The 27,207-nt window shown below is 42.4% G+C and overlaps 2 protein-coding genes across 2 annotated transcripts; one reads left to right on the top strand and one right to left on the bottom strand.

Moving 5' to 3' along the window:
• The first annotated feature begins 3,271 nt into the window (after positions 1 to 3,271).
• Positions 3,272 to 4,818, top strand: LOC143888568 (uncharacterized). Its single transcript, XM_077393014.1, has 6 exons — positions 3,272 to 3,693; positions 3,792 to 3,879; positions 3,961 to 4,059; positions 4,142 to 4,384; positions 4,479 to 4,573; positions 4,653 to 4,818. Exons 1-6 carry the CDS (start codon positions 3,272 to 3,274, stop codon positions 4,816 to 4,818), a joined length of 1,113 nt encoding a protein of 370 aa, XP_077249129.1.
• A 3,848-nt stretch (positions 4,819 to 8,666) lies between these two features.
• On the bottom strand, positions 8,667 to 10,910 carry LOC143888567 (uncharacterized). Its single transcript, XM_077393013.1, has 3 exons — positions 10,808 to 10,910; positions 9,717 to 10,753; positions 8,667 to 9,563 (listed from the first exon to the last, which is right to left on the bottom strand). The coding sequence occupies exons 1-3, from the start codon at positions 10,908 to 10,910 to the stop codon at positions 8,667 to 8,669; spliced, it is 2,037 nt and encodes a 678-aa protein (XP_077249128.1).
• Between the last annotated feature and the right edge of the window lie 16,297 nt (positions 10,911 to 27,207).

Here is a 27,207-nt window from a genome sequence, read left to right as displayed (position 1 = left end):
TCTTCTACCCCATTTGAGGGCCCATAATCCCTTCTCTAATACCATGCATAGCTCCCCTCTATTGCCCTTTAGAAGCCCCCCTTAGGTACTAATAACCCCTTTTTTGTAGCTGAAAACCCATGACTTTCAACTTGAGGACTTTCTTCTGGATTTGATGGACCCTCCAAGGGTACTTCTTCTACCCCATTTGAGTGCCCATAATCCCTTCTCTAATACCATGCATAGCTCCCCTCGGTTGCCCTTGAGAAGCGCCCTTTAGGTACTAATAACCCCTTCTTTGTAGCTGAAAACCCATGCCTTTCATCTTGAGGACCTTCTTCTGGATTTGATGGACCCTCCGAGGGTACTTCTCCTACCCCATTTGAGTGCCCATAATCCCTTCTCTAATACCATCCATAGGTCCCCTCTATTGCCCTTGAGAAGCCCCCCTTACGTACTAATAACCCCTTTTTTGTAGCTGAAAACCCATGACTTTCAACTTCAGGACCATCTTCTGGATTTGATGGACCCTCCGAGGGTACTTCTTCTACCCCATTTGAGGGCCCATAATCCCTTCTCTAATACCATGCATAGCTCCCCTCTATTGCCCTTGAGAAGCCCCCCTTACGTACTAATAACCCCTTTTTTGTAGCTGAAATAGAGTTGACTTTGAACTTCAGGACCTTCTTCTGCATTTATGCTAGGTTTTATTTTTTACGTTAATTTTTGGAATGGAGAAATGCGATTTCATTTCATGTACATATCAGTTACCGCATTTCCACCTACGGAGTAAAATAAATGCAAATGGTCGTCTGCTATTTGTTTATGCTAGGCTTTTATTTTTACAATAGGTGGAGTGGAGAAATGGGTTTTCAAAAACACCTTCTTCAATACCATGTAGAGGGCACAAATTATAGTTGCTGGGCCTTCTTTAATACCATGTGGAGACCCATGTTCATTGTTGAAGCAGTCATGGTTCACTTGTTTTATCTTCGATTTCATTTATTAAATTATTGGTCCAATGGTGGTCATTGAATTCCAATACCTAGTGCTTATCTGCTTTGTTTCTCAAAAGGTCTGATGCTATAACTTTTTTTTTAAATGCATGTGAGCTAATACTCGCCTGATGCCCATGTGGATGAGAATTTTAACAGACCTCCTAATCTGTTTTGGGGGTTTGTCCTTGTTGTTGTGCTTTCAGAAAATTCATATAGAACACTGATCGTTGCACTTATTGGTTAGCTCTTTTATTTCTTGTTTGCTTTGCTTCATATCTAAGAAGCCAGACCTTAGAGGTTACAGACATGATACATATTTTCAGGTAAGTATGAGAATTGTAATAATTGTTGGTTTGCTTGGTAGCTTTTCTTCATAATAGTACTGATTGGGAATATGAGTTTATGCTATGGGTTGGATTTTATTGATTTTCTTGGTAATTTATTTTAGAGATGATGAGGACGAGATTTTTAATGATTGTCAATATAACTGAGTTTTTGGGTTATGAATTGATCTCGGTGATTTTGATTTGGTTGTTCATTGTTATACAGTTTTTATCCGGCCAGGAGCCATTCAAAGCCTTGAAAGATGGTGATGCAAAAAAGTGATAGAGTGAAAGTAACAAAGCCTCCAAGAAGGACAGAAAGGAGTTTAGAAGGAGAGGAGACGAAAACTGCAGCTGTGAAGAAGAGAGGAACAGATGTAAGTGTGTATGTTGTTAATTGTATCAATCATAGTAAGTTAATTCATTTACCACATATATTTTGGCGATGTAATTTGTTTTGCAGGCTCCATACGTCCCAGCACGATGTTCACCAGCTTCTTTCAAATCGGCAATGGACAGGATAAAGTTCAAGCCAGTCCATTTTCATGCCATAGAAAAGACTCATTTCCGACATCTGTTTGGCATGGAGGACATTATCATGCACAAGCCTCTCATAACAGCTATCCACGATAAGTGGACTCCCGGCACTAACACGTTCACGTTAGGGAGTATAAATGTCCCCTTCCTTCCAAGAGATGTGGCATTGGCATTAGGACTGCCACTTAGTGGAGAGCGAATGGACGTGGTGAGGGTTCTGTCATTCGACAGGACAAAACCGCAACCTAAAGTGCCTGGCTGGCCATTTCCAGAGGCCAACGTCAAGCCATCGGTTATTGAGAATGAAATTACAGCATTAGTTAGAGAACGTAATAAAGTTTCGATAGAGAAGACAGTGAAATATGTTCTCCTGCATCTTTTTGCCTCTGTCCTTTTCACAAAAAGCGCACATCGAGCTGACGAGCTCTTCTGGCCCTACATCGACGACATAGGAAACATTGGCAACTATAACTAGGCGATGGCAGTGTATGACTGGCTCGTAGATTACCTAGACAGAGTCAGCAAGGGTGGCAGGTACCTTGGTGGCTGCTCGTTGGTAATTCAGGTAATTTGGACTCATGACATTTAATATTCTAACCGTGCTGTTTATAGTTTGATTAACATGGTGTTTCATATGTATGCAGGTATGGTTATACGAGCATACCACATTTTGGATTCCCACCAATCCAACTGCTCGTCCACGTGTCCTTAAATGGGACTGGAAAGCAAACGAATCAAAGACATATCGATTAGTGGAGCAGAAGCAGATAAATAAATCGGAGGTGAGATATGAAAAAATTGTTAACGTATATATCAATACTAGTATCTTGATAACTGACTATGTTTTCCAAAAATTCAGGTGGTGGTGACATTGAAAGTATCTCTGTTAGAGAAGTCACAGTACCTACAGGATGAGGTAATGCAGTCGAGCAGGACTATGTTGCGTACGTTATTTTATTTTACTTATTGATTTTTTAAATTTGATCATTGACTGTCATGTTTAAACATTAGGATGTTGATGAGACAATGGAAGTCGATAAGGAACAGTTGGAATCCGAGGGGATAGTTTTGGGAGTAGAAAGTGAAATGGAGAAAGGAAGTAGTGAAGATGAGTCGAAGCATATAAAATTTTTGGCGAGAGAGGGAGATGTAATTGATAGACAGTGGCAGATGATTAGAGCAGCATGGGAAGAAATAAAAAAAAGAGAGGAAGATGTTGGAAAAAGAGAGGAAGATGTCAGAAAGAAAGAGGAGGATTTGAAAAAAGGATGGGAGGGTATGCGGAGAACAAATGAAGAGATTGGGGGAAGAATGGAGGGGGTTGAGGTGGAGGGGGTTGAGGAGGAGAGGAAGGGCGAAAATGCATCTTAAGGTGCACGATTATCTTCGCAGCTGTGCGAGGATTGGACGGATTTAGCTGACCTTGGATGTGACATGGATGCAGCCGCCACCCTAATAGATGTATCGGCTCAGAACCCCAAGTCACATGAAGAAATATTCGGCACCACAGACGGGGTGATCCTTAACCCTTTACAACGATTGTTCGAAATGGAGGTGACCAAGGAAGAGGCACCATCTACTGAAGTTGAGTTGAAAGTGAGTGGTGTAAGGGATGAGATGGTGGATTCCGAATTAGGGAGCATTGTGAGGGGTGTGAAGATGGATGGAAGGAGTAGGAAACCTGGGAGAGCCAGAAAAAGCCCCTACTATTCAGGGAAGACCCGAAAGAGGAGGCAGAAGGAAGGGAAGAAACAGGGGGAGGACCCCAACATACCTAAACCACCGCCCAAGAAGAAAGGGGATGACGGGAAGATGCGTAAGGGAAGGAGAACAGCTCTGATAGAGAGACTTCTAAAGCATGATAAAAGACAAGTAGATGTGAATTATATTATACCATGATTTAAGTTGATCAGAATTGAAAATTATTAACTATCAATTTAATACAATTTTGCAGTGATATCCTCATGGAAACGGATGATGTACACCTAATAGCTGAAGACCTACAACATCTTTGGAATGTCAGACAATACCTGACTGGCACTGTAAGTGTCATTTTTTATCATTAATTTCTACATTACTGTAGGGAATAATGTACATTTGACATTTACTTCTCTTCCTTGAAGATTGTCGATATATATGGGAAGCACGTGCAGTCCTCCAACGACGATGGGTTAGCAGATCCTACAATGGGGGGAATTGTCTTCGTTCCATCGGTGGTACATGTAAGTGTTATTTCTATCATCCCACATTGAGGTTTACATAAGATTTTATCTGTAGTATCCCATTGAATTCCTTTTTTTATAGGGAACTCTTACTGCAGTAGGGACCGAAGTCACTGAGGTCCAGAGGGTAGAAAAGTGGAGGACAGCGAAAGACGCTCTGCACAGTAGACTTATAAACCACCACCTCGAAGCAGTAAAAATGGTACTATTACCATTATGTGAGGACAACCATTGGGTTCTCCTCATTGTCGATATGGTCAACAAAATCTTCCACGAATGCAATTCCTGTAAAGGAATGGAGTTCCAGGAAAGAGCAGGATTGACCGTAAGTGGGTTAGCATCTTTAATGTTTTCCTACTTATAAATCTATACGTATAACACTTATGTTTCCTAAACCTGTCAATGTTAACCACTTGCAGGTTGTGTTGTTGAAGGAGTACTTAAAGGAAAGGGGCTGTGATATAGACCACTTTCAATATGCGCAGATGGAAAATTTCCCACAACAGGCCAATGGGTCAGTATATTAGTATATTTAAATGTTTATTTTTCTAGGCTATGATTTTGATTCGCTCAATACAACTGTTGTTATGCAGGTTCGACTGTGGTTTGTTCGTGCTTAAAGCGATCGACCATCTGTATGCAAATGATCCATTTACTTTCAGCAAGTTTGACATTCCCGCTTATCGGCTGCAGCTGTGCGAAAGATTCTTGCGCGGAGAGTTTGGGGACTGTGGTGATTTCCTTAAGGGGGATATATGACTGAAAAATGAAGAACCTCTCTTCAAGTTCTGATGGATGTTGTAAACATGGTGGACATTGATGGTCTTTCCAGTGAAGTTTTCTGTGTATTTGTAAGCAAAATGGGATAAAATGGGCTAAATTTATTTGTAATTGTTGGGCGCATATGTGTAGGATAGAAAGCAGGGTGTAGAGACACAGAGGGAGGGTTTGTTTGTATCTCAGCATACTGACAACTATGTATTTGTAATGAAAAATCAAGTTCTGTGAAGTGATGGTGGTTGTGGCATTGGGTTCATTGCGAAATATGGTAAAGGTCTTTGAAAATCATCAAATATTTGTTCATAAAGTTTTGGGGGAATTTATATTTCTATTGGATGGAAATATGATTTATTTGTAATTGTGGTTATTCTCTCTACTTTATATTTTCATCGTCATAGTTGGCAATGGGACCCCTGTTTTTTGTGCTTTTCCGGTTTTGTTTGGTTGGTTGAACTGTTTGGAAGAAAAAAATTCTTCCTCAAAGTTGTTCATAAATTCCACACTTAATTTCTTACAACAGCCACCCTCTTCTTTCCAAATGGACTTTCCACCCCACACCATAGGATGATCCATAACGTCCATTTGATGGGCCACAATTTCAATAGTTTGTGTAGCAAAAGACAATTCATACAAAATAAAAATATAAAATAAATGGGTTATCAGATCCTAAAGTGGAACCTCCAACGATTCTCGGAATTCCGAGACAATGTCTCGGAACTCCGAGATTTCCGCGACGGTCTTCTCGGAGCTCCGAGATATTTTCTCGGAACTCCGAGATTCGGTCCAGTATAATATGAAAAAACCCGTCTATTGTCGGAGCTCCGAGAAATTTTCTCGGAACTCCGAGATTCGTTCCAGTAGCATATCCAAAAAACATGTATATTCTCGGAGCTCCGAGAACATTTCTCGGAACTCCGAGATTCCTTCCAGAAGCATATCCAAAAAACCTGTATATTCTCGGAGCTCCGAGATTCGTTCCAGTAGCATATACAAAAAACCGTAAATTCTCGGAGCTCCGAGAGTAATTCGCAGGACTCCGAGATTCGGGCAATTGAAAAAAAAATTTTTTCCTTTTGTTCTCGGAACTCCGACACAGTGTCTCAGAACTCCAAGAATCGGCCCAGGAGCTTCATAACCCTGGACCCGGTTCCTTTTTTTTACTTTACTTTTCTTCTCTTCTTTCCCTATACCTAAACCACTTCTCTTGAAACCCTAAGTCCACTTTTTCTTTCGTTCCGTCATTTTCTCCCTACATCTTCCTCCAAAACCCTCTTCTCCCTTCCAAATCCCTCTCTTCTTCCTAAAACCCTAGCATTTCACCCTTTTTCGTTTTTTCTTTCTTCCCTTATCTATTTCTCTTTTTGGCCTCCATTTTAGGGCTATTTCTCTTCTTCTTTACATATCACTTTTCTCTCCACCCATATTTCCTCTCACCATGCCTCCTAAAACCAAAAATCTCAACATCGGAGGCTCCTCCCAAGTTGAAGACCCCGAATACGTTCGTGAAGAAGTTCCCGACGAAGAAGGGCCTTCACGGAAGAAGTCCAAGGCCAAGGCTGTGGCTGCCGAGGTTGTGGCCAAGTCCTATTTCACTGGGGATAAGGCGAAGAAACTTTGGGACGACGTCGGCACTAGGCGAGTCCTGACCGGTAGGTACATTGATCCCCCTGTCCTTGAAAATTTTGATTTAAAGGCCAAATTTGATGCTCTTCATTGGACACCCATCCTTCACATTAACGAACCCGTTTACCCTCGATTGGTGCGTCTCTTCTATGCCAATTTCACCATTTCCCCTTCCTTCTTCAAAATCGAATCTAAGGTCAAGAAAACTGTCATCAAACTCACCTATCAGACTTTTGCCACAATATTTGGGATTAGCCATGAGGGCCTCTTACACTATTTTTGGCCGGACGATGGGACGCATGAACTTGATGATATTGATCATGACACTGTCTATGGGCGGATAACACGGCGCTACCACCCTAATATGCCCGTACAATCTGCCGACCTCATTCCGGTTGCGCGCGTGCTCCATAACTTCATGTACCACATCTTCATACCTCGTGGGGGGATGCGTGAAGCCGTAAGACCCTTAGAGGCATATATTATCTACAGCATCCTAGAGGGCCGCCAGCTTTGTCTGCCATATATCATGTTTCGCTTCATGTTTCAAACCCCTGAACGCTACCGATCTTCCTTGCCATATGGCATGATTCTCACCCGTGTCTTCCGGCACTTCGGCATCACCTTGGATGGAGAGATGACCATGACTCCTACTGCCCCGTTTGATGTTCCGACCTTTAACCGCATGGCTCTTAATGAAGCAGCGATTGACATCGATGTTCACGATGGAGGAGGCTACGAAGCAGAGGACCAGCCTGCACCGGCACCTCAGCCTTCAGAAGATACATCTCAGTTCTGCACTCGCCAGGATTTGGCTCACATGCAGGAGGCCATTGAGCGATCCATGGCCTCTCAGTTTCAGCAGTTGTCTACCCATGTCGACTCTGCGATTTCGACTCGCTTCCACACCATGACTTCCCACTTTGATGACCAGTGGGCCGCCTATTATCGCTACATCTCCAGTGGTCAGTGGGGCCAGGCGCCGGGCAGTTCTTCTCATCACCCACCGCCTCCTTCGGAGCAGTAGATGGCTCTAGTTCTCTGATGATGGATCCTGTCTTGTTCAGATTTTTTTTATATATTAGCCTTATCTATATGTTTCTATAGTGTTTGGATTATCAGTTGGTTGTATGGATCATATTTAGGTAGTTGCTTGGATAGTCAGTTGGATCTTTTTGGGATGTATTCCGTTTTATATAATTCTGTCACTGTTATGATGTGTCGTGGATGCTATGTCCTTTGAGTGGTTGTATGCACTTTCATTGGCTCACACCTACTCTCTTTCCTTTTGTTCCACCTTTTTTGGTGATGACAAAAGAGGGAGAATATTTGAGCTCCCAAGTCATAATAATATGCATATATTAAGGGGGAGTAAAGCTCTATGCTCCATTTTTTTGGGACATCAATGCCCATGAAACGAACAAAAAGGTCAATAAATAAAGGTTGCAAAATGACAAACTTTATTTCGCCCTTTCTTACCAGCAGGGAAAAGCTTTTTGCAAACTTTTTTGCAAAATGACAAACTTTTTGCAAAATGAACAAAAAGGTCATATATATATATATATATACAACCAATTTAATTTTCCAGTTCTTGAATTTTCTTACCAGCAGGGCAAAGCTTATTTTAACAATGCTTGCAAGGTAGAACTCATTCGAGCTTCAGGAAACTGGGCAGCCTTCAACTATGATAACCCATTCCACCTTAAGAAAACAGGGTTTCCCTCCAAAAATTACAGTATACCAGTAATTACAGTATACCATTAATTACAGTATAACAAAGAATACAGTATTCCACCTTCAAAAAATTGGGTTTCCCTCATAAAACTGGGCAGCCTTCAACTATGCACACCACTAATTACAGTATACCATTAATTACAATATAACATAAAATAGAGTATTCCACCTTCAGAAAATTGGGTTTCCCTCATAAAACTGGGCAGCCTTCAGCTATGCACACCACTAATTACAGTATACCATTAATTACAGTATAACAAAAAATAGAGTATTCCACCTTCAAAAAATTGGGTTCTCCTCAGAAAACTTGCCAGCCTTCAACTATGCACACCACTAATTACAGTATACCAAAAAAGGGTTTCCCTCAAAAAATTATTATATACAGCAACTAATTACTGTGCACACTTTCAATTAATCCACTTCTCCTCCTTCATCCAACTGGAGCCTCCAATGCATTCTCCGCGGAATAATTACGTGAAAAAAGGAGCTGCACAAGGTACACCCGACCTACAACACCACCACCACACCGAATAAGTATGGAATCGGGGATGTTCTATACTACTTATTGACCTCAATATATTACGTATCATGTACCTATTGAAAACGGGGGCAGAGGGTCCAATGGAAGATTCATCAGGGAGTTGTCTCTCCATGGGAGGTTCTCTGCAAGTCCTTTTGTTGTGGCCTAGTTTTCCACAGATCGTACATTTGCGATGCACTCCACTCTGCAATTCGCGGTCAGATCTTCTCGTTCGCGGCCGTCCAGGTGGTCTTTTCGCTATTGGAGGTAATACAGTCTGCAGAGGTTCTGGAGGCAGTTCCCATTGAGTGCGATCTACTGTAGGGTGAAGCACCTCACAGTACGTTTCCCGATACATCTCTATACGAAACCATTTATGGCAATAATCGTACTCATCAAAATCTGTGATGGCAATGGCTGCCATGGCATGTCCGCACGGAAGGCCAAGCGTTTGGAACTCACGACATGTACAGGTTTGTTGCAGCAAGTTTACGACATCATGATGATCACGGGACCTTACTTCAAATTCGTGCACACCTACTCGATAAGCAGTATATCCGCGACCCTGTTCCCTGGCCAGTCCCAAATGTTTTTCTGCATAATGCGTGCACTTTGTTTCCCATTGAAGGCCCATCGCTTGACGTTTCTGTATGTATTCGGAGCTCTTAAAACGAGTCAGCTCCACCGCAGCTGCAATCGGCAATTTTCTGGCATCCTTTAGCACTGCATTGTAACACTCCGATCTATTGGTGGTCAACACATCATATCTTTCCCCCTTGAAGTAGAAACTAGCCCAGTTTTCCTTCGGAATAGCGGCTATCCAGTTGTGTGCATTTCCATTCCTCGCCTTAATTTTTTCCATTGTGTCTCTGAAAACACTCTCTCTCAAAGCCCTAGCAGCTCTCCAGAACAATTTCTTAAGTAAAGGGTCTTTGAAGTCGGTGTACAGATTGGCGGCGAGGTGACGCATGCAGTAGCTATGGTTTGCAATAGGCATTACTTTAGGCACTGCTTGCATCAACCCCTTTTGTCGATCGGAGCACAGGGTCAATGCGCCTATCCCCTCAGGCAATACGTGCCGCTTCACCAAATAGAGGAACCAGCACCAGCTATCTTCGTTCTCAGTCTCGACAACACCAAAAGCTAATGGAACTAAGCCGTTGTTCCCGTCTACCCCAACTGCGATCAGTAAGATTCCAAGATACTTTCCACGTAGATGCGTTCCATCGACCAAAACTATCGATCTGAGTGTTCGTTGGAAAGAACGTATGCTGGGACCAAATGCCCAGAATAAGCGAGCAAATTTATCATCTCCCCCTGGACGTAGATCTCTCGCTCGAAAAACACGCATGTAGGTGCCCGGGTTTGTTCTCATCATCTCAACTATCAGTGCAGGGAGCAAGCGGTACGAGTCCTCCACATTTCCACACTTTATTTCAAGGATGATGTTCATCGCAAGGTGTGCTCTACGGTAGGTCATGGTTATACCCCAGTGCGACTTCATGTACTGTCTTATGATCCTTGTCCCCACATCTTCTGGACGGTCAAATAGGGGTAAGCATGTCTCGGCAACCCATGGGGATGTAGCCAGATGATTATCATTGCCCTTTAAGTGAGATGTACACGTATGGTCGCTCACAAACTTCTTCACTAACACATAAGTCATACGGCTAATGCCTAATATACGCCACTTGCAACCTGGTTCCTTGCATACAACGGCATACTTCTTGGGAGTTGACCGTGACTTCTTGAACATGAATCGCTGCCGAATTGCATACTCCTTAACGGCATTCTTGAACTGCTTCATATTTGGATACATAGCCCCAACAGTTAACTCATCGAACTGAAGATTATCTGCATCTACCTCATCAGCCCCAACATACATGTCGTCTACTTCCAGTGGCCGACTTGTGCCAGCAGGTAGAAATGGCCAACCATTGGCGGTAGGGGGAGCCACTTCAGGATCATGGGCGGCCTCATCACCCTCCTCATCCTGAACCTCAGTCTCAGCCTCGTCATCATCCTCATCATCATCCTCTGCAGGATCATCATCATTGTCATCTTCAGTTCTAAATTCTTCGAAATCACAACCGAAGACATGAAAATCATCCTCCAAAACGTTAATATGCTCCAACGGCACATCTGCATCATTCCCGGGAACAATGATATCTTCGGAGGTAGGGTTCTCATACATATCGTCCGAGAAGTTTTCATTTTGGCCAACTCGTACCCTACACAGTTCAACAATATAAAATTAGGATAGTAGATTGAGTACTTCAATATAAATAAAATTGTACAAGACATACCTTGAACTAAATTGTGCCGAGTCACCTCCTATGCTTGTATTACCCAATTCTGTTTCATATTCTCTTTCTAAGTCTACTTCAAAACGAGAGTCGGGAGTGACAGTTACTCGTTCCGATGGATATCTTAGGTGTCGAATCGGTGGAACGGAAGTAGGAGGTATGCATGCATTATGAGAGGGATTTTGAGAGGGAATCGGTGGTACAGAAGTCAAACGTATGGGCAGGTTATGAGAGGGATTTCGAGGTGAAAAGGAAGTAGAAGGTATGACATTGTTTGTGGGCAGAATTGAAGAATAAGATGAATTTAGGCCATTGTCAATTTTTGTTATGTATAGCATCACAGAGTTGAAATTATCTTTCTCAAGCACCTTAACCAACGATTGGAAGATTTCATCGCTATCGACGTCGATTAGAGTGCTTATATATGGATCAACAACATATCGACATTTGATGGATAGTGACACCCCTCCTCCAATACTCCCAATTCGACTGTGGATTAGAGCCTCCAATTCTTTAAGATTCATTCGGGGACTTACCAATAACAATTTCTTACTCCCACCAACATATTCCCAATTAACTTCATCCTTCAGTATGCCATCATAGTGTAACAGCAGAGAAAGCATTGTGCGTGCCAGTTTACGAAGACCTGCAAAGGGCAGACAAGATATGATAAGAACCAGTACGTAAAGGGGGCTTCTCAAGGCGAATAAGTAGAGGCCGACATAAGCAAAACCTTCGGAGGCACACGTTGAAAGAAGAAAATATGACCTTCCTGATTGAAAACTTGTCTGCAAAAGGAGTATATGATATGGTTAAGACTTAAACATGAGAAGAAGATGATAACATATTTTTTCTCAGTACATTTAATACCAGACTGAAGCATGGAAATAATTTAACATAAGTGAACATTGCATTTCAAGTACACAGGTCACAGTACGAAATCTAGTTTAAAGACGAAATCTACGAGAAATTAGTTTAACATCTTACATCTGGCAAGGATATAATATTTTCTTAATTAAATTACAGCAGAAGGGATTATGGGTACTCAAATGGGGTAGAAGAAGTACCCTTGGATCGTCCATCAAATCCAGAAGAAAGTCCTGAAGTTGAAAGTCATGGGTTTTCAGCTACAAAAAATGGGTTATTAGTACCTAAGGGGGGCTTCTCAAGGCCAACCGAGGGGAGCTATGCATGGTATTAGAGAAGGGATTATGGGCACCCAAATGGGGTAGAAGAAGTACCCTTGGAGGGTCCATCAAATCCAGAAGATGGTCCTGAAGTTCTAAGTCATGGGTTTTCAGCTACAAAGAAGGGGTTATTAGTACTAAGGGGGGCTTCTCAAGGGCAACAGAGGGGACCTATGGATGGTATTAGAGAAGGGATTATGGGCACTCAAATGGGGTAGAAGAAGTACCCTTGGATGGTCCATCAAATCCAGAAGAAAGTCCTGAAGTTGAAAGTCATGGGTTTTCAGCTACAAAAAATGGGTTATTAGTACCTAAGGGGGGCTTCTCAAGGCCAACCGAGGGGAGCTATGCATGGTATTAGAGAAGGGATTATGGGCACTCAAATGGGGTATAAGAAGTACCCTTGGAGGGTCCATCAAATCCAGAAGATGGTCCTGAAGTTCAAAGTCATGGGTTTTCAGCTACAAAGAAGGGGTTATTAGTACCTAAGGGGGGCTTCTCAAGGGCAACCGAGGGGAGCTATGCATGGTATTAGAGAAGGGATTATGGGCACTCAAATGGGGTAGAAGAAGTACCCTTGGAGGGTCCATCAAATCCAGAAGAAAGTCCTGAAGTTGAAAGTCATGGGTTTTCAGCTACAAATAAGGGGTTATTAGTACGTAAGGGGGGCTTCTCAAGGGCAATAGAGGGGAGCTATGCATGGTATTAGAGAAGGGATTATGGGCCCTCAAATGGGGTAGAAGAAGTACCCTTGGAGGGTCCATCAAATCCAGAAGAAAGTCCTGAAGTTGAAAGTCATGGGTTTTCAGCTACAAAAAAGGGGTTATTAGTACCTAAGGGGGGCTTCTCAGGGGCAATAGAGGGGAGCTATGCATGGTATTAGAGAAGAGATTATGGGCCCTCAAATGGGGTAGAAGAAGTACCCTTGGAGGGTCCATCAAATCGAGAAGAAAGTCCTGAAGTTGAAAGTCATGGGTTTTCAGCTACAAAAAGGGGGTTATTAGTACCTAAGGGGGGCTTCTCAAGGGCAATAGAGGGGAGCTATGCATGGTATTAAAGAAGGAATTATGGGCCCTCAAATGGGGTAGAAGAAGTACCCTTGGAGGGTCCATCAAATCCAGAAGATGGTCGTGAAGTTGAAAGTCATGGGTTTTCAGCTACAAAGAAGGGGTTATTAGTACCTAAGGGGGGCTTCTCAAGGGCAACCGAGGGGAGCTATGCATGGTATTAGAGAAGGGATTATGGGCCCTCAAATGGGGTAGAAGAAGTACCCTTGGAGGGTCCATCAAATCCAGAAGATGATCGTCAAGTTGAAAGTCATGGGTTTTCATCTACAAAAAAGGGGTTATTAGTACCTAAGGGGGGCTTCTCAAGGGCAACCGAGGGGAGCTATGCATGGTATTAGAGAAGGGATTATGGGCACTCAAATGGGGTAGAAGTACCCTTGGAGGGTCCATCAAATCCAGAAGAAAGTCCTGAAGTTGAAAGTCATGGGTTTTCAGCTACAAAAAGGGGTTATTAGTACCTAAGGGGGGCTTCTCAAGGGCAATAGAGGGGAGCTATGCATGGTATTAGAGAAGGGATTATGGGCCCTCAAATGGGGTAGAAGAAGTACCCTTGGAGGGTCTATCAAATCCAGAAGATGGTCGTCAAGTTGAAAGTCATGGGTTTTCAGCTACAAAAAAGGGGTTATTAGTACCTAAGGGGGGCTTCTCTAGGGCAATAGAGGGGAGCTATGCATGGTATTAGAGAAGGGATTATGGGCCCTCAAATGGGGTAGAAGAAGTACCCTTGGAGGGTCCATCAAATCCAGAAGATGGTCGTCAAGTTGAAAGTCATGGGTTTTCAGCTACAAAAAGGGGTTATTAGTACCTAAGGGGGGGGGGCTTCTCAAGGGCAATAAAGGGGAGTTATGCATGGTATTAGAGAAGGGATTATGGGCCCTCAAAAATTCAATCCCTACACTCTTCAAACTCATGTCTGTCTTCTTTTCGCAAGCACTTTCACATTTAACACCAAAGCTAAATGGGATAGCATGAGTTTTGATATACTAATAATAGCAATATCTTATGGGGCACAACCACCATTTGCGCATTATCATATCACACTGCCACATTTCTCTTAAATAAAATCTTTGCAAATTATTTCTTTCAGATAGTAAAGAAAATAATATGAAAGATAACAAGGGGGTGAAGGCAATGGAGAAAGATATGTGATTGTATAAGAATGCCATCTGGAAACATGTACCCCAACTGTAAGAACGGTGTGTTTGCCACAATTGGTTTATTTTTTCTCTAAATATACACTCAACTCCTATTGTTAAAGCATCAATTTCTTTAATGTTTATCTTTTCAAGAATTTGTTGCTCAAAATAAATGGATGTTAAGAAAGCTTTTATTCATGGAAAGTTCAAAAGCATAAATGTAGTTCAAAAGCTTTTAGTATGAGAGGTGAGACTACAAACTACATCTACATCTCTACTATGACAGGTGAGAATACAAATTTGTCAACTGACTACAAACTACATCTCTACTTCGTACTCACACCGAAGACAAATCATGAAAAATAAACTGAGACCAGGTAGGGTTTACTGTTTTCCAGGTTTCATACGTGCTTCACCTTCGTCGAGATCGCCGGAGAGATTGCCTACGGCTCTGTTTGGTTGTCAAAAATCAGGCATCTCATTAGAATTTCGTGGGAATTTTAGATGCCGGCACGTCGTTTGGTTGTGTTTTTCAAACCCGATGGTCAAAACACCCACAACAATGTCGGGATACAGTCGGCCCACGTGGCGCTCCAATGAGAACCGAATGGCAAACCCCCAAAACCGAGTTTCTATATTAGAATTTCAACAGGAATGGCCTTCTCAAACGACGGATGAGGCTCCACGCACTGCTTCGTCGCATATCTTCCGCTAAATTCTTGTAACCAAATGGCATTTGGGAATTTAGTTCCAACAAAATCCTAGTAAGCATCCCTACAACCAAACGTTACTTCAAAACCCCACCCCCATAAGGTCCTTTCATTGCCATTCTGCACAAATCCCCTTTCACTCCCCCTTCCCGCCGAGATTCACGAACCAAACAGACCCGTAGAGATCGCCGGAGAAGAGGACGGAAAAAAAAAAAACACAGACGGGAGGAGAGAAGAGGGAAGAGAGAAGAGGGAAGAGAAAGAGAGGGAAACTGAAATGCTTTTTATTTCTTAAAAGTCATATCACCTATTTCTGCCACAAGGGCATTCTCGTCATTGAAAATTTAGAAAACCAAATTTTGACCCCCTTATGTCATTTTTGCTATAGCTAGACCCCTGTGTCATTATACGATTTATTTGACCCCCCTACGTCAAATCTTCTAAAATGAAATATATCCCTCTAACAAACATGATGCTCTCTTTCTTTTTTGTTCCCTAGTCAGCCACCTTCTTGGTAATTCACTCCCCTTGAAGGCAAGTAATGTATTATTGTCCCTTTTTCTTCCATGCACAACCCACCATTTAATAATGTATTTTGACATTCTTTATTGCTATGAGATGGCTCGGGTGAAAAAGGAAAAGGAAAACAAGGTGAGAAATGATGCATTCAACCCTCTTTATGTATAGCCCCTTATATAGTGCAAATGTGTAACTTCATTATTATTCTTTGATTTACAAGTGGACAGCCCCTTCAAGTGCACAATTTCCCTCGCCCTTGATTAATCTTAGCCATCCATCTAATCACACACATTAAAGGATAATGGCACCCACTCTCTTTTTCACCCTCTAGATTTTTCCACGACAAAAAAAATCTCCCCTAAAATTTTAGCCTGGATGAGATTATATAAGTGAAGGATGTGCTGATTTCAGCACACTCTAGCTTTAGTAATTACACCCATTACTTGTCTTTGCTCCCAAATTATATACGGTGTTGATATTGACACCCCATTGACTGGATGATCCACTCCCCCTATCCTTTCCTTATATAAACAATAATAGCAAGATGGTATTTGATATGCACACCCTCTTGTATTTTATCTTCTTTATAATAACCTTGCCCTACGAGCTGATATTGGCACACCCCTACTCGATATTTCACCTCCCCTATTACACTACACTATCCTGTACTACGAACCAAGCTCATTTTATTAGGCAGTTCTTATCGGATTTTTCTAAAATTTTACTAGGATCCACTTGAGATCCTAGCCTAACCGAAGATGCAATTTGGGACTCTAGTTCAATGATATGAAGGGTTTTATTCAAAACAAGGTTATTTGGGGTTCGGTCAAAATGGGGTGTCTACAGTACCCTGTTTTATGATTCAATTTCGCACGATTCAATTTCTTCACTGCTAAATACATTTCTAACGATCTTTAGATGTCATGAACTTCTGTCCCTTACAGATTTCAGCAAATAAAACCAGTTTTAATGGTCTTCTTAAACATTAAGAACATCTATTCTTCAACAAATTTCAGCACATGAAACCAGTTTTCGTTACTTGTAAAACATCAATATCACATGTTCTAATGTTGAAGCCATAAGAAAACAACCGTTCTGACGCTTTTAGTTAAGAAAAACTTTTGATGATTTTGACCACTAAAAGTCTATTTTCAATGATACTCCATACCATTAATACAAAATTTTGATCAGAATTCAACTTTTAACAATTTTTATTTTTATTAAGATGTTGACCAAAAGAATCTGAAACTTCCCAAGAGACTAGAATCCGAAACCCCAAGGAGAACTTGCATCTAAATTTAAAATTCAAGTCAAATGAACGCATAAATTATAAACATGTAACTTGAACAAAAGTAGTGCTGGAACGGTGAAACAATGCAAAGCTAGGATTAAAATAAAACAAACGTACCTTTCAAGAGAATCCGAGCAAGCTTAAACCTCAAGAGATTCGACCTCTATGAGCTTCGTCCAACAAGCTTTGACCAACCAAAATTTTGGCTTTCAAGGGAACTTTTCCCAACAAGGCCTTCAGCCACAATCAATATTTTCCAATAAAAGGTGGTTTCGTCACTTAATGGAAGATGAAAGAGAGGTGTGATCAAAGGTGCATTGAGAGGCCGCAAGTTTTTGAGAGATGTGTTGCTGAAAGGATCTTGGGGAGAGAGAGAAAGAGTCGGTAATCCAAAATCCCCCCCGTCAGATCTCCTTCCCTTTTTTCTTTTTTTTTTAAAGTGTTGTGAGATGGGCCTTTTTTATAGAATCCGAGTCTGTTGTTCAAGAGATATAACGCTACACGATTTCTGCTTTCTAATTCTAAGAGAGGTCGGTTAGGATTCTTCTAGAGTGATTGGGTCTATCCCAATCGCTAGAGGAGATTTAGTATCTTTATATAGGAACGAAAGGAGGGAGTTGCTAGATAAGGAGTTAAAGATTGACTGTTCCCAAAGCAAAAGAAAAAACCACAAAACTCTAAAAAGTACCCTCGTAGTGAAATTGTAGATCTTTATAAGAGTATCATCAAGAGTGGGGTCTCAACAAGATAATTGAATCTGTTGGAAGCTCTCCTAAATTGAATACAACTCCCATGAGGTCAAACTACTCAAACTCATGAAGTCAAATTGAATTACTAACAATGGGGCCCACCAGTTAAACAAAAATTCGAATTCTAATGATTGCGGGGCCCACAGGATAGCTTAATTCTCTTGTAAATAAAACCCAATCCTTTAAAGAATTATAGTGGACCCTACTTAACGCTTTCCGAATTTCCCATTCTTGTATATCAAAATCCGAATTTCCCATAGTGAGTAGACAGAGAGGAGAGAGAAAAAGGATGTTCCTTGTGGAACCTCCCGACCCTGGAAAACCAGTTTCCCGGATTGAGGATTCCTCCGGAAGATCTATCCCTTCGACGGCTCCTTTTTTCCCCATTGACATTGATAACACCCCACCTGAAGTTCGTGCACTTGAGTTGGAGTATGGCTTCAAGATGGCGCCTACCCCTTCTAAAGGAAATGGAACTAGCTCCCATCCCTCCTCTCTCAGACCCCTCTTTCCGGGCCAATCCTCATCCCCAAGAGACCCCCCCAAAACCAGCAATCCTGTTATCGACCCCTCCCTCTTAGCTCAAGAAACTCACGTCAAAAGAGGAACCCGCACCCATAAGATTTTCGATAAACCTTCAAAATCCAAAAAAACCAGCACAGATCGCAAACCTGGAAAAGCCCCCTCTCTCAGGAAAATCAGCCCCCAAAACCTCGCTGCCTCAACTCTGATACCAGATAAAGCGACCCTCGAAAAATTTCGTCCTCCACCTCCTCCTCGGGTCAACCAGTTCCTCCCTCTGGGAACAATGGATTCCTCCCCCCAAACCAGTCTTGCCATTTCCAGCAAATTCTCACCTACCCCAACCCATGGCCCTCTTTTGGAAAACCTACCCTATACCCTACAAGCTAAGACTGGTCCATCCTCACCTAACCCTTCTCTCTTAGAGCCCCGTGCCTTCCCTATCCAAAGCTGCAGAGATGCCTCTTTTCTCCCTTCCTGCCTAGAAAATTCAAATCCAAATCCATATACTCCTCCCGTCGAGACCCGTTCCCCACTTAGCCCAAGCCGCAGAGGTGGCCCTTCTCCTCTTTCTGGACAGGAAATTGCAGTCTTCCTTTCCACCCAAATTGGGGAGGAAACCCAACCGCTGCAGGAATCTCAAAGCCCAAAAAATTCTCACTTCCCGCCCATCTCTAGCACAGCTCCCAAATCCCCTTTGCTTCCCACCCTGCCCGAAAATCGACAAACCCCACCCTCCCCAAACCCCTGGGTAATTCTATTCCAAAACCCAAAACCAACCCCCCCTGTCAAACTGAATCGGGTCCCTCCCATCTTCAAGGATTCAGAGAAATCTGTCATTAATTTCTCAATGGAGGAAGTCAACAAAGGGAGCCACAAGTGGGATAACTGCTTAGTGGGTTTCTTCCTGGGAAAAAGACCTTTCGTTCTTAATCTGCAGGAAAACCTCCAAAGAAAGTGGAATCTAAAAGGAAGCCTGCAGGTTTCCACTCTCAGCAACGGCTTTTTTCTCTTCAAGCTCAGTTGCGGGGAAGACTGTAACCAAATCCTGGAAATGGAAGCTCATACCTACGCTGGTAGACCTCTAATCATCCGAAAATGGATCCCAGATATCCCTCTCGAAAAGCCTGAGCTATCATCCATCCCAATATGGATCAGGCTACCAGGGCTCCCCCTACAATACTGGAACCAAGATGGAATCAGCAAAATTGGTAGTGCTGTTGGTAACCCTCTATATATGGACTCAAAAACAGCAGAAGAGACAAGACTGACCTTTGCCAGGCTCTGTGTTGAAATTGAAGCTGGAGAAACCCTCCCAGATTCGATAGAAATTCACTCTCCTTATGGTATAGCTACCCAGATGATCGAATATGAATGGAAACCCCACTCCTGCAGCAAATGCAAGACATTTAATCATTCATCTGAAAGATGTCCCAAAAGAGAAAATCTAGTTCAAAAAAATCATAGAGAATGGAGACCTGTCTCCCGAAAGGAAGCTCAGCCGGAACCGGACCCCTACCATCTGTCACCCCCAGCGCAAATCTCGCAACCTCCACAACCCACGACATCTCTTGCAAAAGAAGCAAACCCCTCAATCATCCTCTCTCAGAATGCATTTTCCATCCTTAGCTCTGTTCATTCCGAGGCAGAAGAATTGACTGCACCTGAGGCCGAAGAGGCCGATAACCCTGAGGCAGATATCCCAGGAGAGACAGATAACCCTGAGGCAGATATCCCCGAAGAGGCAGATAACCCTGATGCAGAGGAGAGAGCCAGAAATTCTCAAGCTTTGCTACTCCCACCTCCCACCTCTCAAGAAAATTTTCCTTCCACTTCACAAAACAGTTCGGAACCTGCTGGCACAAATACTATTAACCATCGTTTAATCAGTTTCCCCTGTTCTGATCCTTCTGGCACAAATGCTTCTGGTCTTGCCCTCTCAATCCCTAGCGATACAACCGATCCTTCTGTTGTTGAATCAGCCCAACCCACCCTTCCCATCAATTCTAATGATGATAAAACTTGCGATGTGGAACATTAGAGGCATAGGCACCTCCGCAAAGAGAACTGAGGTGAAGCACCTTATCAACATTGAAAATATTGAGTTGCTCTGCCTCATTGAGACCAGGGCAACTGAGAACCTAATGAATTCTTACATTCAGGAATTTGCCCCTGGGTGGAAGTGTGTTCCAAACTATAGTCATGCTGTCAATGGGAGAATTTGGGTCATCTGGAACCCAGCTACCATCCATTTTGCCCCCATAACTGTCTCTGATCAGTTTGTTCATGGTCATGTTCACCTCCTTCAGTCCAGAAAAGAAATCTTACTTACTGCCATTTATGCTCGGAATTATGGGGGAGATAGGAAAAGATTGTGGGACTTCCTTAAAGCTACCCCTAATTCAGATATCCCTTGGATAGCCTGCGGGGACTATAACATTATCAGGTTCATGGATGAGAAGTTTGGGGGGTCCAACCCAGCTAGAGAAGACATGGAGGACTTCAATAACTGCATTGACTTCTGTTCTCTACACGATCTGAAATCTGTTGGTGAAACCTTGTCTTGGTCTAACAACTCGAGAGTCGGGGACTTAAAATTACGGCGTCTTGACAGGGCTCTGGTCAATGATGACTGGATCTCCTCTTTCCCGAACTCCTTTGTCAAATACAAGAGCTCAATTATCTCTGACCATTCTCCCCTAGTAATCCACCTGCAGGACTGTGAACCCAAAGACCCTAAACCCTTCAGATTCTTAAATGCTTGGCTTGATGATCTCTCTTTATATGAGCAAGTGGAAAGGGCGTGGAATGCCCAAATCAGTGGCCCTCCCATGTATAGACTCACTCAGAAACTCAAGTTGGTTAAGACTGCCATCAAAACATGGAACAAAAACATCTTTGGAAGGGTAGATATCTATCTGCCGATTGTGAGAAACGATCTCGAAAATGCCCAGGCTGAAGTTAAAGCAAACCCATCTAGTGTTGTTCTCCGGAACAAAGCTGATGATCTCAAGGATTTATTTCTCCAAACTGCAAAGCAGGAGGAATCGATAATAAGGCAAAAATCTCGAAATTTCTGGCTCACCAAGGGGGATACCAATTCCAGTTTCTTTCATGCTGCTGTTCGTGCCAGAAGGAATAGAAACAACATCTATGGAACCTCTAATGATCAGGGGGAAATCATAACTGATCCTGATAGTATTGCTTCCATTTATGTTGATTATTTTGCTCGCATCCTCAATGCCCAATTTCAAACCCCTGACCCCTCAGACATTCCGGAGCCTTCAAAGAAATTGACTACCATTCAGTCTGAATGGCTAACTCGTCCCATTTTGAAGGAGGAAATAGAAAATGTTATCAGATTCTGTGATGGTGATAAAAGCCCTGGTCCTGATGGATTTAACGGCCAATTTTTCAAATCCTTCTGGTATCTCATCGGGGATGAGGTATGCTCTGCAATTCTTGATTTCTTTAAAAAAGGAAAATTGCTCAAGTCCGTTAACTCCACTTTCATCTGCCTGATTCCGAAAAAATCTGATTCTAACTCCCCGGATCAATATCGCCCAATCTCCCTCTGCAACTTCCTCTACAAAATAATTTCAAAAATTCTCGCCTCTAGGTTGAAAACTATTCTTATTGATATTATCAGCCCCAATCAGTCTGCCTTTGTCCTCGGTAGGCTTATCCAAGAAAATATTTTGCTTACAAATGACCTTATCCATAACTTTCATAAGCAATCTGTTTCCTCCCCCCCGGCAATGTGCCTCAAACTTGATCTCCGTAAGGCCTTTGACAATGTCTGCCGTCAAAGTCTCCTTCTGTTTATGAAAAAAATGGGCTTTAACGTTATCTGGTGTCACTGGATAAGTCAATGCATTTCTGATCCTTGCTTCTCCATTCTCATTAACGGATCTCCTAAAGGATTCTTTTCTTCTGCCAATGGGTTACGTCAAGGCGACCCTCTTTCTCCCTTGCTCTTTTGTATTGTCATGGAGATGTTTTCCTGTATCTTCAATGAAGCTTCCCATTCTAATCTCATTCGTACTCCTTTTGCTAGAGGAGATCTCCACATCAGCCACTTACTCTTTGCCGATGATGTGGTTCTTTTTGCTAGTGCTGATCACTTAACTACCAGTAATATTAACATTTGTCTTGAAAAGTTCTCCAAATGCTCTGGTCTCTCCATTAACTCTCTCAAAAGTGAGGTGTTTTTCTCTGGTGGGGACCAGAATCTCAAGCTTGCCATCTCTCAATCTCTAGGAATTCCGGAAGGAAAATTTCCTGTTAGTTATCTTGGTTTGCCTCTTGTCCCCTCCAGGCTCAGATCTAGCCATTGTCAGCCTATGATCTCGGAAATCAGAAAAAGAATTGCTGCCTGGAACAATAGGCATCTATCCCGGGCAGGGAGGCTGGAGCTGATTCATTCTGTTCTGAATTCCCTGCACCTTTACTGGTCAGCTGCTTTCACTCTTCCGCAAAGTACCATGGACGAAATTGAGCGCATTTTCAGAACTTTTCTTTGGTCTGGTTCTGATTTAAGAAAATGCTACCACCCTATCTCCTGGGAAACTGTTTGTCTAACCAAGGAAGAAGGGGGTATTGGGATTCGGAGGTTGCAAGATCTGAACAAAGCTAGCAAAATGAAACTCTTCTGGAACATTGCTGCTGGTAAAAAATCGTTGTGGGCAGACTGGGTTCGTAAAAAATATATTAGAAGCCGTAATTTATGGCTCATGAAAAATCCTAGCAGACCCTCTTGGGGTTTCAGAGGCATTATTCAAGCCAGAAGCCTCCTTGAGCCTTTTGTCTGCTATTCTATTGGGAAAGGTACTGGGATTGATTTCTGGAACCAACCTTGGCACCCGGATGGGATCATCCGCAACAAAACTTCTATTGTCGCCCTCTCAAATAACACCCCCGCTAACTGCTCTGTTAACGATTTACTCTTCAATGGCGAATGGAGCCAGGTCTTTGACCTTCCAACCCACCATGACCTGAAGAAAATCCTGCAGAACTCTATTCTTAACCATACAGATGAAGACTCGGCCATTTGGATGCCGGACCCTAGTGGCCATTTTTCTCTAAAATCGGCTTGGGAAACCATCAGATTACACTCCAACAGAGTTCCCTGGCACAATTCAGTATGGTTCTCTGGTAATATTCCGAAGCATGCGTTCACCTGCTGGCAAGCCATCATCTCTCGTCTCTTAACCAATGACAGACTAATCCGGCATGGTCTTCGGATATCTCCCAATTGCTTCCTCTGCCTTCATAGTGCTGAATCTGCCAACCACCTCTTCTTCGATTGTGGGTTCTCTAAGTGGATTTGGGGAACAATTCTGAGGAATCTGAACTTCAAAAGGAAAATTCTAAATTTACACCTTGAGGAAGAATGGATTAGATCCAAATTCAAGGGAAATGGACAGCTAAGTACAGCCATTAGGCTCCTCTTCCAGGCCACGATCTACTCTATCTGGTCTGAGAGGAATGAGAGAGCCCATAACAAACCTGGTAAGCACAAGCAACATGTTCTGTCTCATATTCTGTCTCTGGTTAAATCCAAACTCGTTGCATTGCAAAGAAATGATGTCCCAAACCAGAATAGCTCCTGTTGCGCAGCGCTCTTTAACCTCCCCTGCCATCCAAAAGATCCGACCCCAAAACTCGTTTCTTGGGTCAAGCCCCCTCCTGCTTGGGTCAAAATTAACACGGATGCTTCTCTTCTAAATGATATTGGCGGGTTGGGTGGTCTCATTAGGAACCCAGAAGGCAACTGTCTGAAATTTTTTTCAGTCAGAGTAAAAAATCATCCTATTTACCTGTTAGAGCTCCAGGCCCTGCTCAGGGGAATTCAGCTTGCAGCCAGACACCATTTCCCTCATGTTTGGTTGGAATCTGACTCTTCCTCAGCTGTCAATATGATCAATGGTAATTCCCAATGCACCTGGAAGGCTATCCCTACTCTTGCTATAATAAAAAAGACTCTTCTCAACTTCAATGCGTGGAGGATATCCCATATTTGGCGAGAGGGTAATGCTGCTGCTGATCTACTCTCGAAAATTGACTTTCCCTCCAAAGGGGAAGACTTAGACCTGCTGATCAATGATGGGAGCTCGCCTCGGCCTTCCCCTATCCAAGATTTCCTGGACCAAATTGCTCTAGACTCCTCTGGAGCTATCTTCACCAGACTGTAATGTGGTTTTCTTTATTGTTGTTGCTGGCTCTATGCCTTTGCTGCCCTCGTGGCCCCCCTAATTTGTAATGTTTTTGTTGTTTAATATATCTGGTCGGGGTCCTGCCTAACCCCAGCTTACCTACCAAAAAAAAAAAAAAAATTTTCAAGCATAATGGGTCCCAGTAAAAGTTAACCGAATTCCCCTTAGGAATAAATTCCAAATTTTAGCATTAAATAACCTTCAAAATATATGACGGCTACTGTTTCATAAGATCTAAACCATCCATGTATTAGCCCCAATATGTTGGTCGCAACACCGTAAACTATGCCCATAGGCTAATCCGAACTATTCAATTTGACGGCCCATGATGTGAATATGTTGCGTCTTGTAAATCACCTTCATAGGATGATCCGAAATGTTCATTTAACGAGGCATACAAGGGTCAAGTCCCGCAAATTATTTCCATAGGCTGATCTAAACCGTCCATTAGATGGGAGACAACATAAATTGGGTATGCCCCTGAAATCATTTTCTCTAGGCTGATCCGAGCCATTCAATTTGACGGTCACAACACAAATTAATCGCGCCTCACAAATTATTACGGTAGGATGATCCGAGCCATTCAATTGACGGGCTGATGCATAAATGGATTGTGTTCCTCCAAATCATTTTTGTGGGCTGATCCAAACGCCCAATTGATTGACCTCAATGTACATTAGCCGCGCTCCCTAAAGCCTTTCAATTGGATGATCCGAATCATCCAACTAGTGGGCCGCGATGTGAATGACTCATGCTTAACTCTGTTAGATGATCCAAGCCGCCCAATAAATGGACCACAACATAAATTGGTTGTCCGCCCCTACAACGTCACCGAATGTGATTTTTACCAGTTTTATAATATGAATCCTCTCACACCTCAGACTCTCAGAGTAAGCATAAGAATAAGGGTAATGATATCCACACTCCCATATTTGTTAATTGCACTCCCATTTTTAATTATACCTTCCGATTAGCTTTCAACCATTGTAAAACTCTTACATAAACGCTACAAACATAATCAAATGAAAGAAAGAAACGAGTGCCATCAATGAGGGTGCAGACAACATTCTCTAAGAATAAATACCCAAAGAATACTTCTTATTGTTGAAGTAGGATAATTTCAAGTGGGTCCCTCAATTTTAAATCCCACCACAAAATGCTAGGCCCATTCCTTTAGCCAAATCCCACTATGTCCTCCATGGAAATCGGTTTCGTTATTTTGACCCAAATAAATTCAAAACCCATGTTTATTAAACGATGCGGTGCACACTTAGTTGATCAGAAATGTTCAATGCGGGCCTACCGAACGGGTCTAAATTCTCCCTTGCTTGGATTCTCGTGAATCACTCTTCTCAACTCTTGGAGGAAAAATGCAAAATATAGTGAAAAGATTGAAAAAATGTAAGATACGGAAGTGGAAAGGAAAACCACTGGAAAATCGATAGAAAAACATTATTCTATATTGATTAAAGCGAAGCAAAATGGGGGTGTCTACACTATGTTTGCATTAGTACTACTTATCTATACTTCTTTGATTGAATATATATGCATGTGCTTGTTTACCGCTTTACTAGATGTGTTGGTTAGGATTAGATGGATGTTTAAAGATAGGTAACAGGGTTATCAGTTATCGGATTAGCATTAGTCTTCTCTGCCTCTTTGAGAGACAGTAGATTCTAGTGTTCATTCTAATAACAGATGATACTGGTACTAGTTCTCTTTAGGTATGGATATTAGATGGATGTGCAGAGATAGATAGCAGGGTTATCTGATATTGGATTCGTCCTAGTTTTCTATGTCTCTTTGAGAGACAGTGGATTCTAGTGTTCATTCCAATGTCAGGTAATACTGATATCACTTCTCTTTAGGATTTGGATGTTATTTTTCTTTTACCTATCTCCAAGACATGCATGCTTAGGTAGACGTCTTCTCGGGGATGTCCGTTCCTATTTCACATGATTTTCGCCCAAAATTCTTCAAAGTTAATGAATAAATGGCATAAGAGATCAAGTGCTCGCATACGAATTGGGGGTGCTCTTCGGACCTTCTCCATTCGTACCCAGGCATGAGCCCATATAAATTTCTAGTTATCTATGGCATACAGAGCATATTTGTTTTGGGGTTTCATGGCCGTATACCATTGTGGGTCCCGATCCCGCGAGAGGGGTGGTGGCGCGAGCCGCCACGCACTATCTCTTGGTCTCTCGTACCCACGCGATTGGCGTGTGCCTTTCATTATTGATTTTAATTCGTCTTTTATGTGAACTTGGGATCACTAAGGCAATCCGAATTCCACACAAAAGAGACTGACAGAGTCGCCACCTAGATGTGGGATCTAGGACCCATAATTAACCAGAAATCTAGACTCGCTACCTGGTTACAAGAATGGAAGGTATGGGGATTTATCCACCACATGCACCATTCCTGCCCGATAATCGGTCTTCAATTCCAAAAGTTAACTCTTTTAAATTCATTTTAAATGGCTCATTCAACTCTCTGTTAATGTGCGAACTATGTGACATGCATCCTATGATCTAATTTCAATGTGAATCCTAAATGTGTATCTTGATTTCTTAATTGGTTTGGATTCAATCTAAGTGAAAGTTCTCCTAAAATTCTAATTTCATGGAAAATCCTAAGTGATTTGATTGTTTCAACAGTTTTAAAAGTGATTAGCCCGAGTCCTCAGATGGTCTGGTATTCATCCAAAGAAGCCTACGTATCCCCGCCTCCACGAGAATCAAGGCAACGTAGTTCTTCGCGCCTATTCTAAGCTAGGATGCCTAAGA

This window comes from Tasmannia lanceolata, unplaced genomic scaffold (assembly GCF_043159265.1).
Source record: "Tasmannia lanceolata isolate RefF3 unplaced genomic scaffold, GAP_Taslan_0.1 ptg000012l, whole genome shotgun sequence".
Classification (NCBI taxonomy): domain Eukaryota; kingdom Viridiplantae; phylum Streptophyta; class Magnoliopsida; order Canellales; family Winteraceae; genus Tasmannia; species Tasmannia lanceolata.
This window is presented reverse-complemented; position numbering and strand designations above follow the sequence as displayed.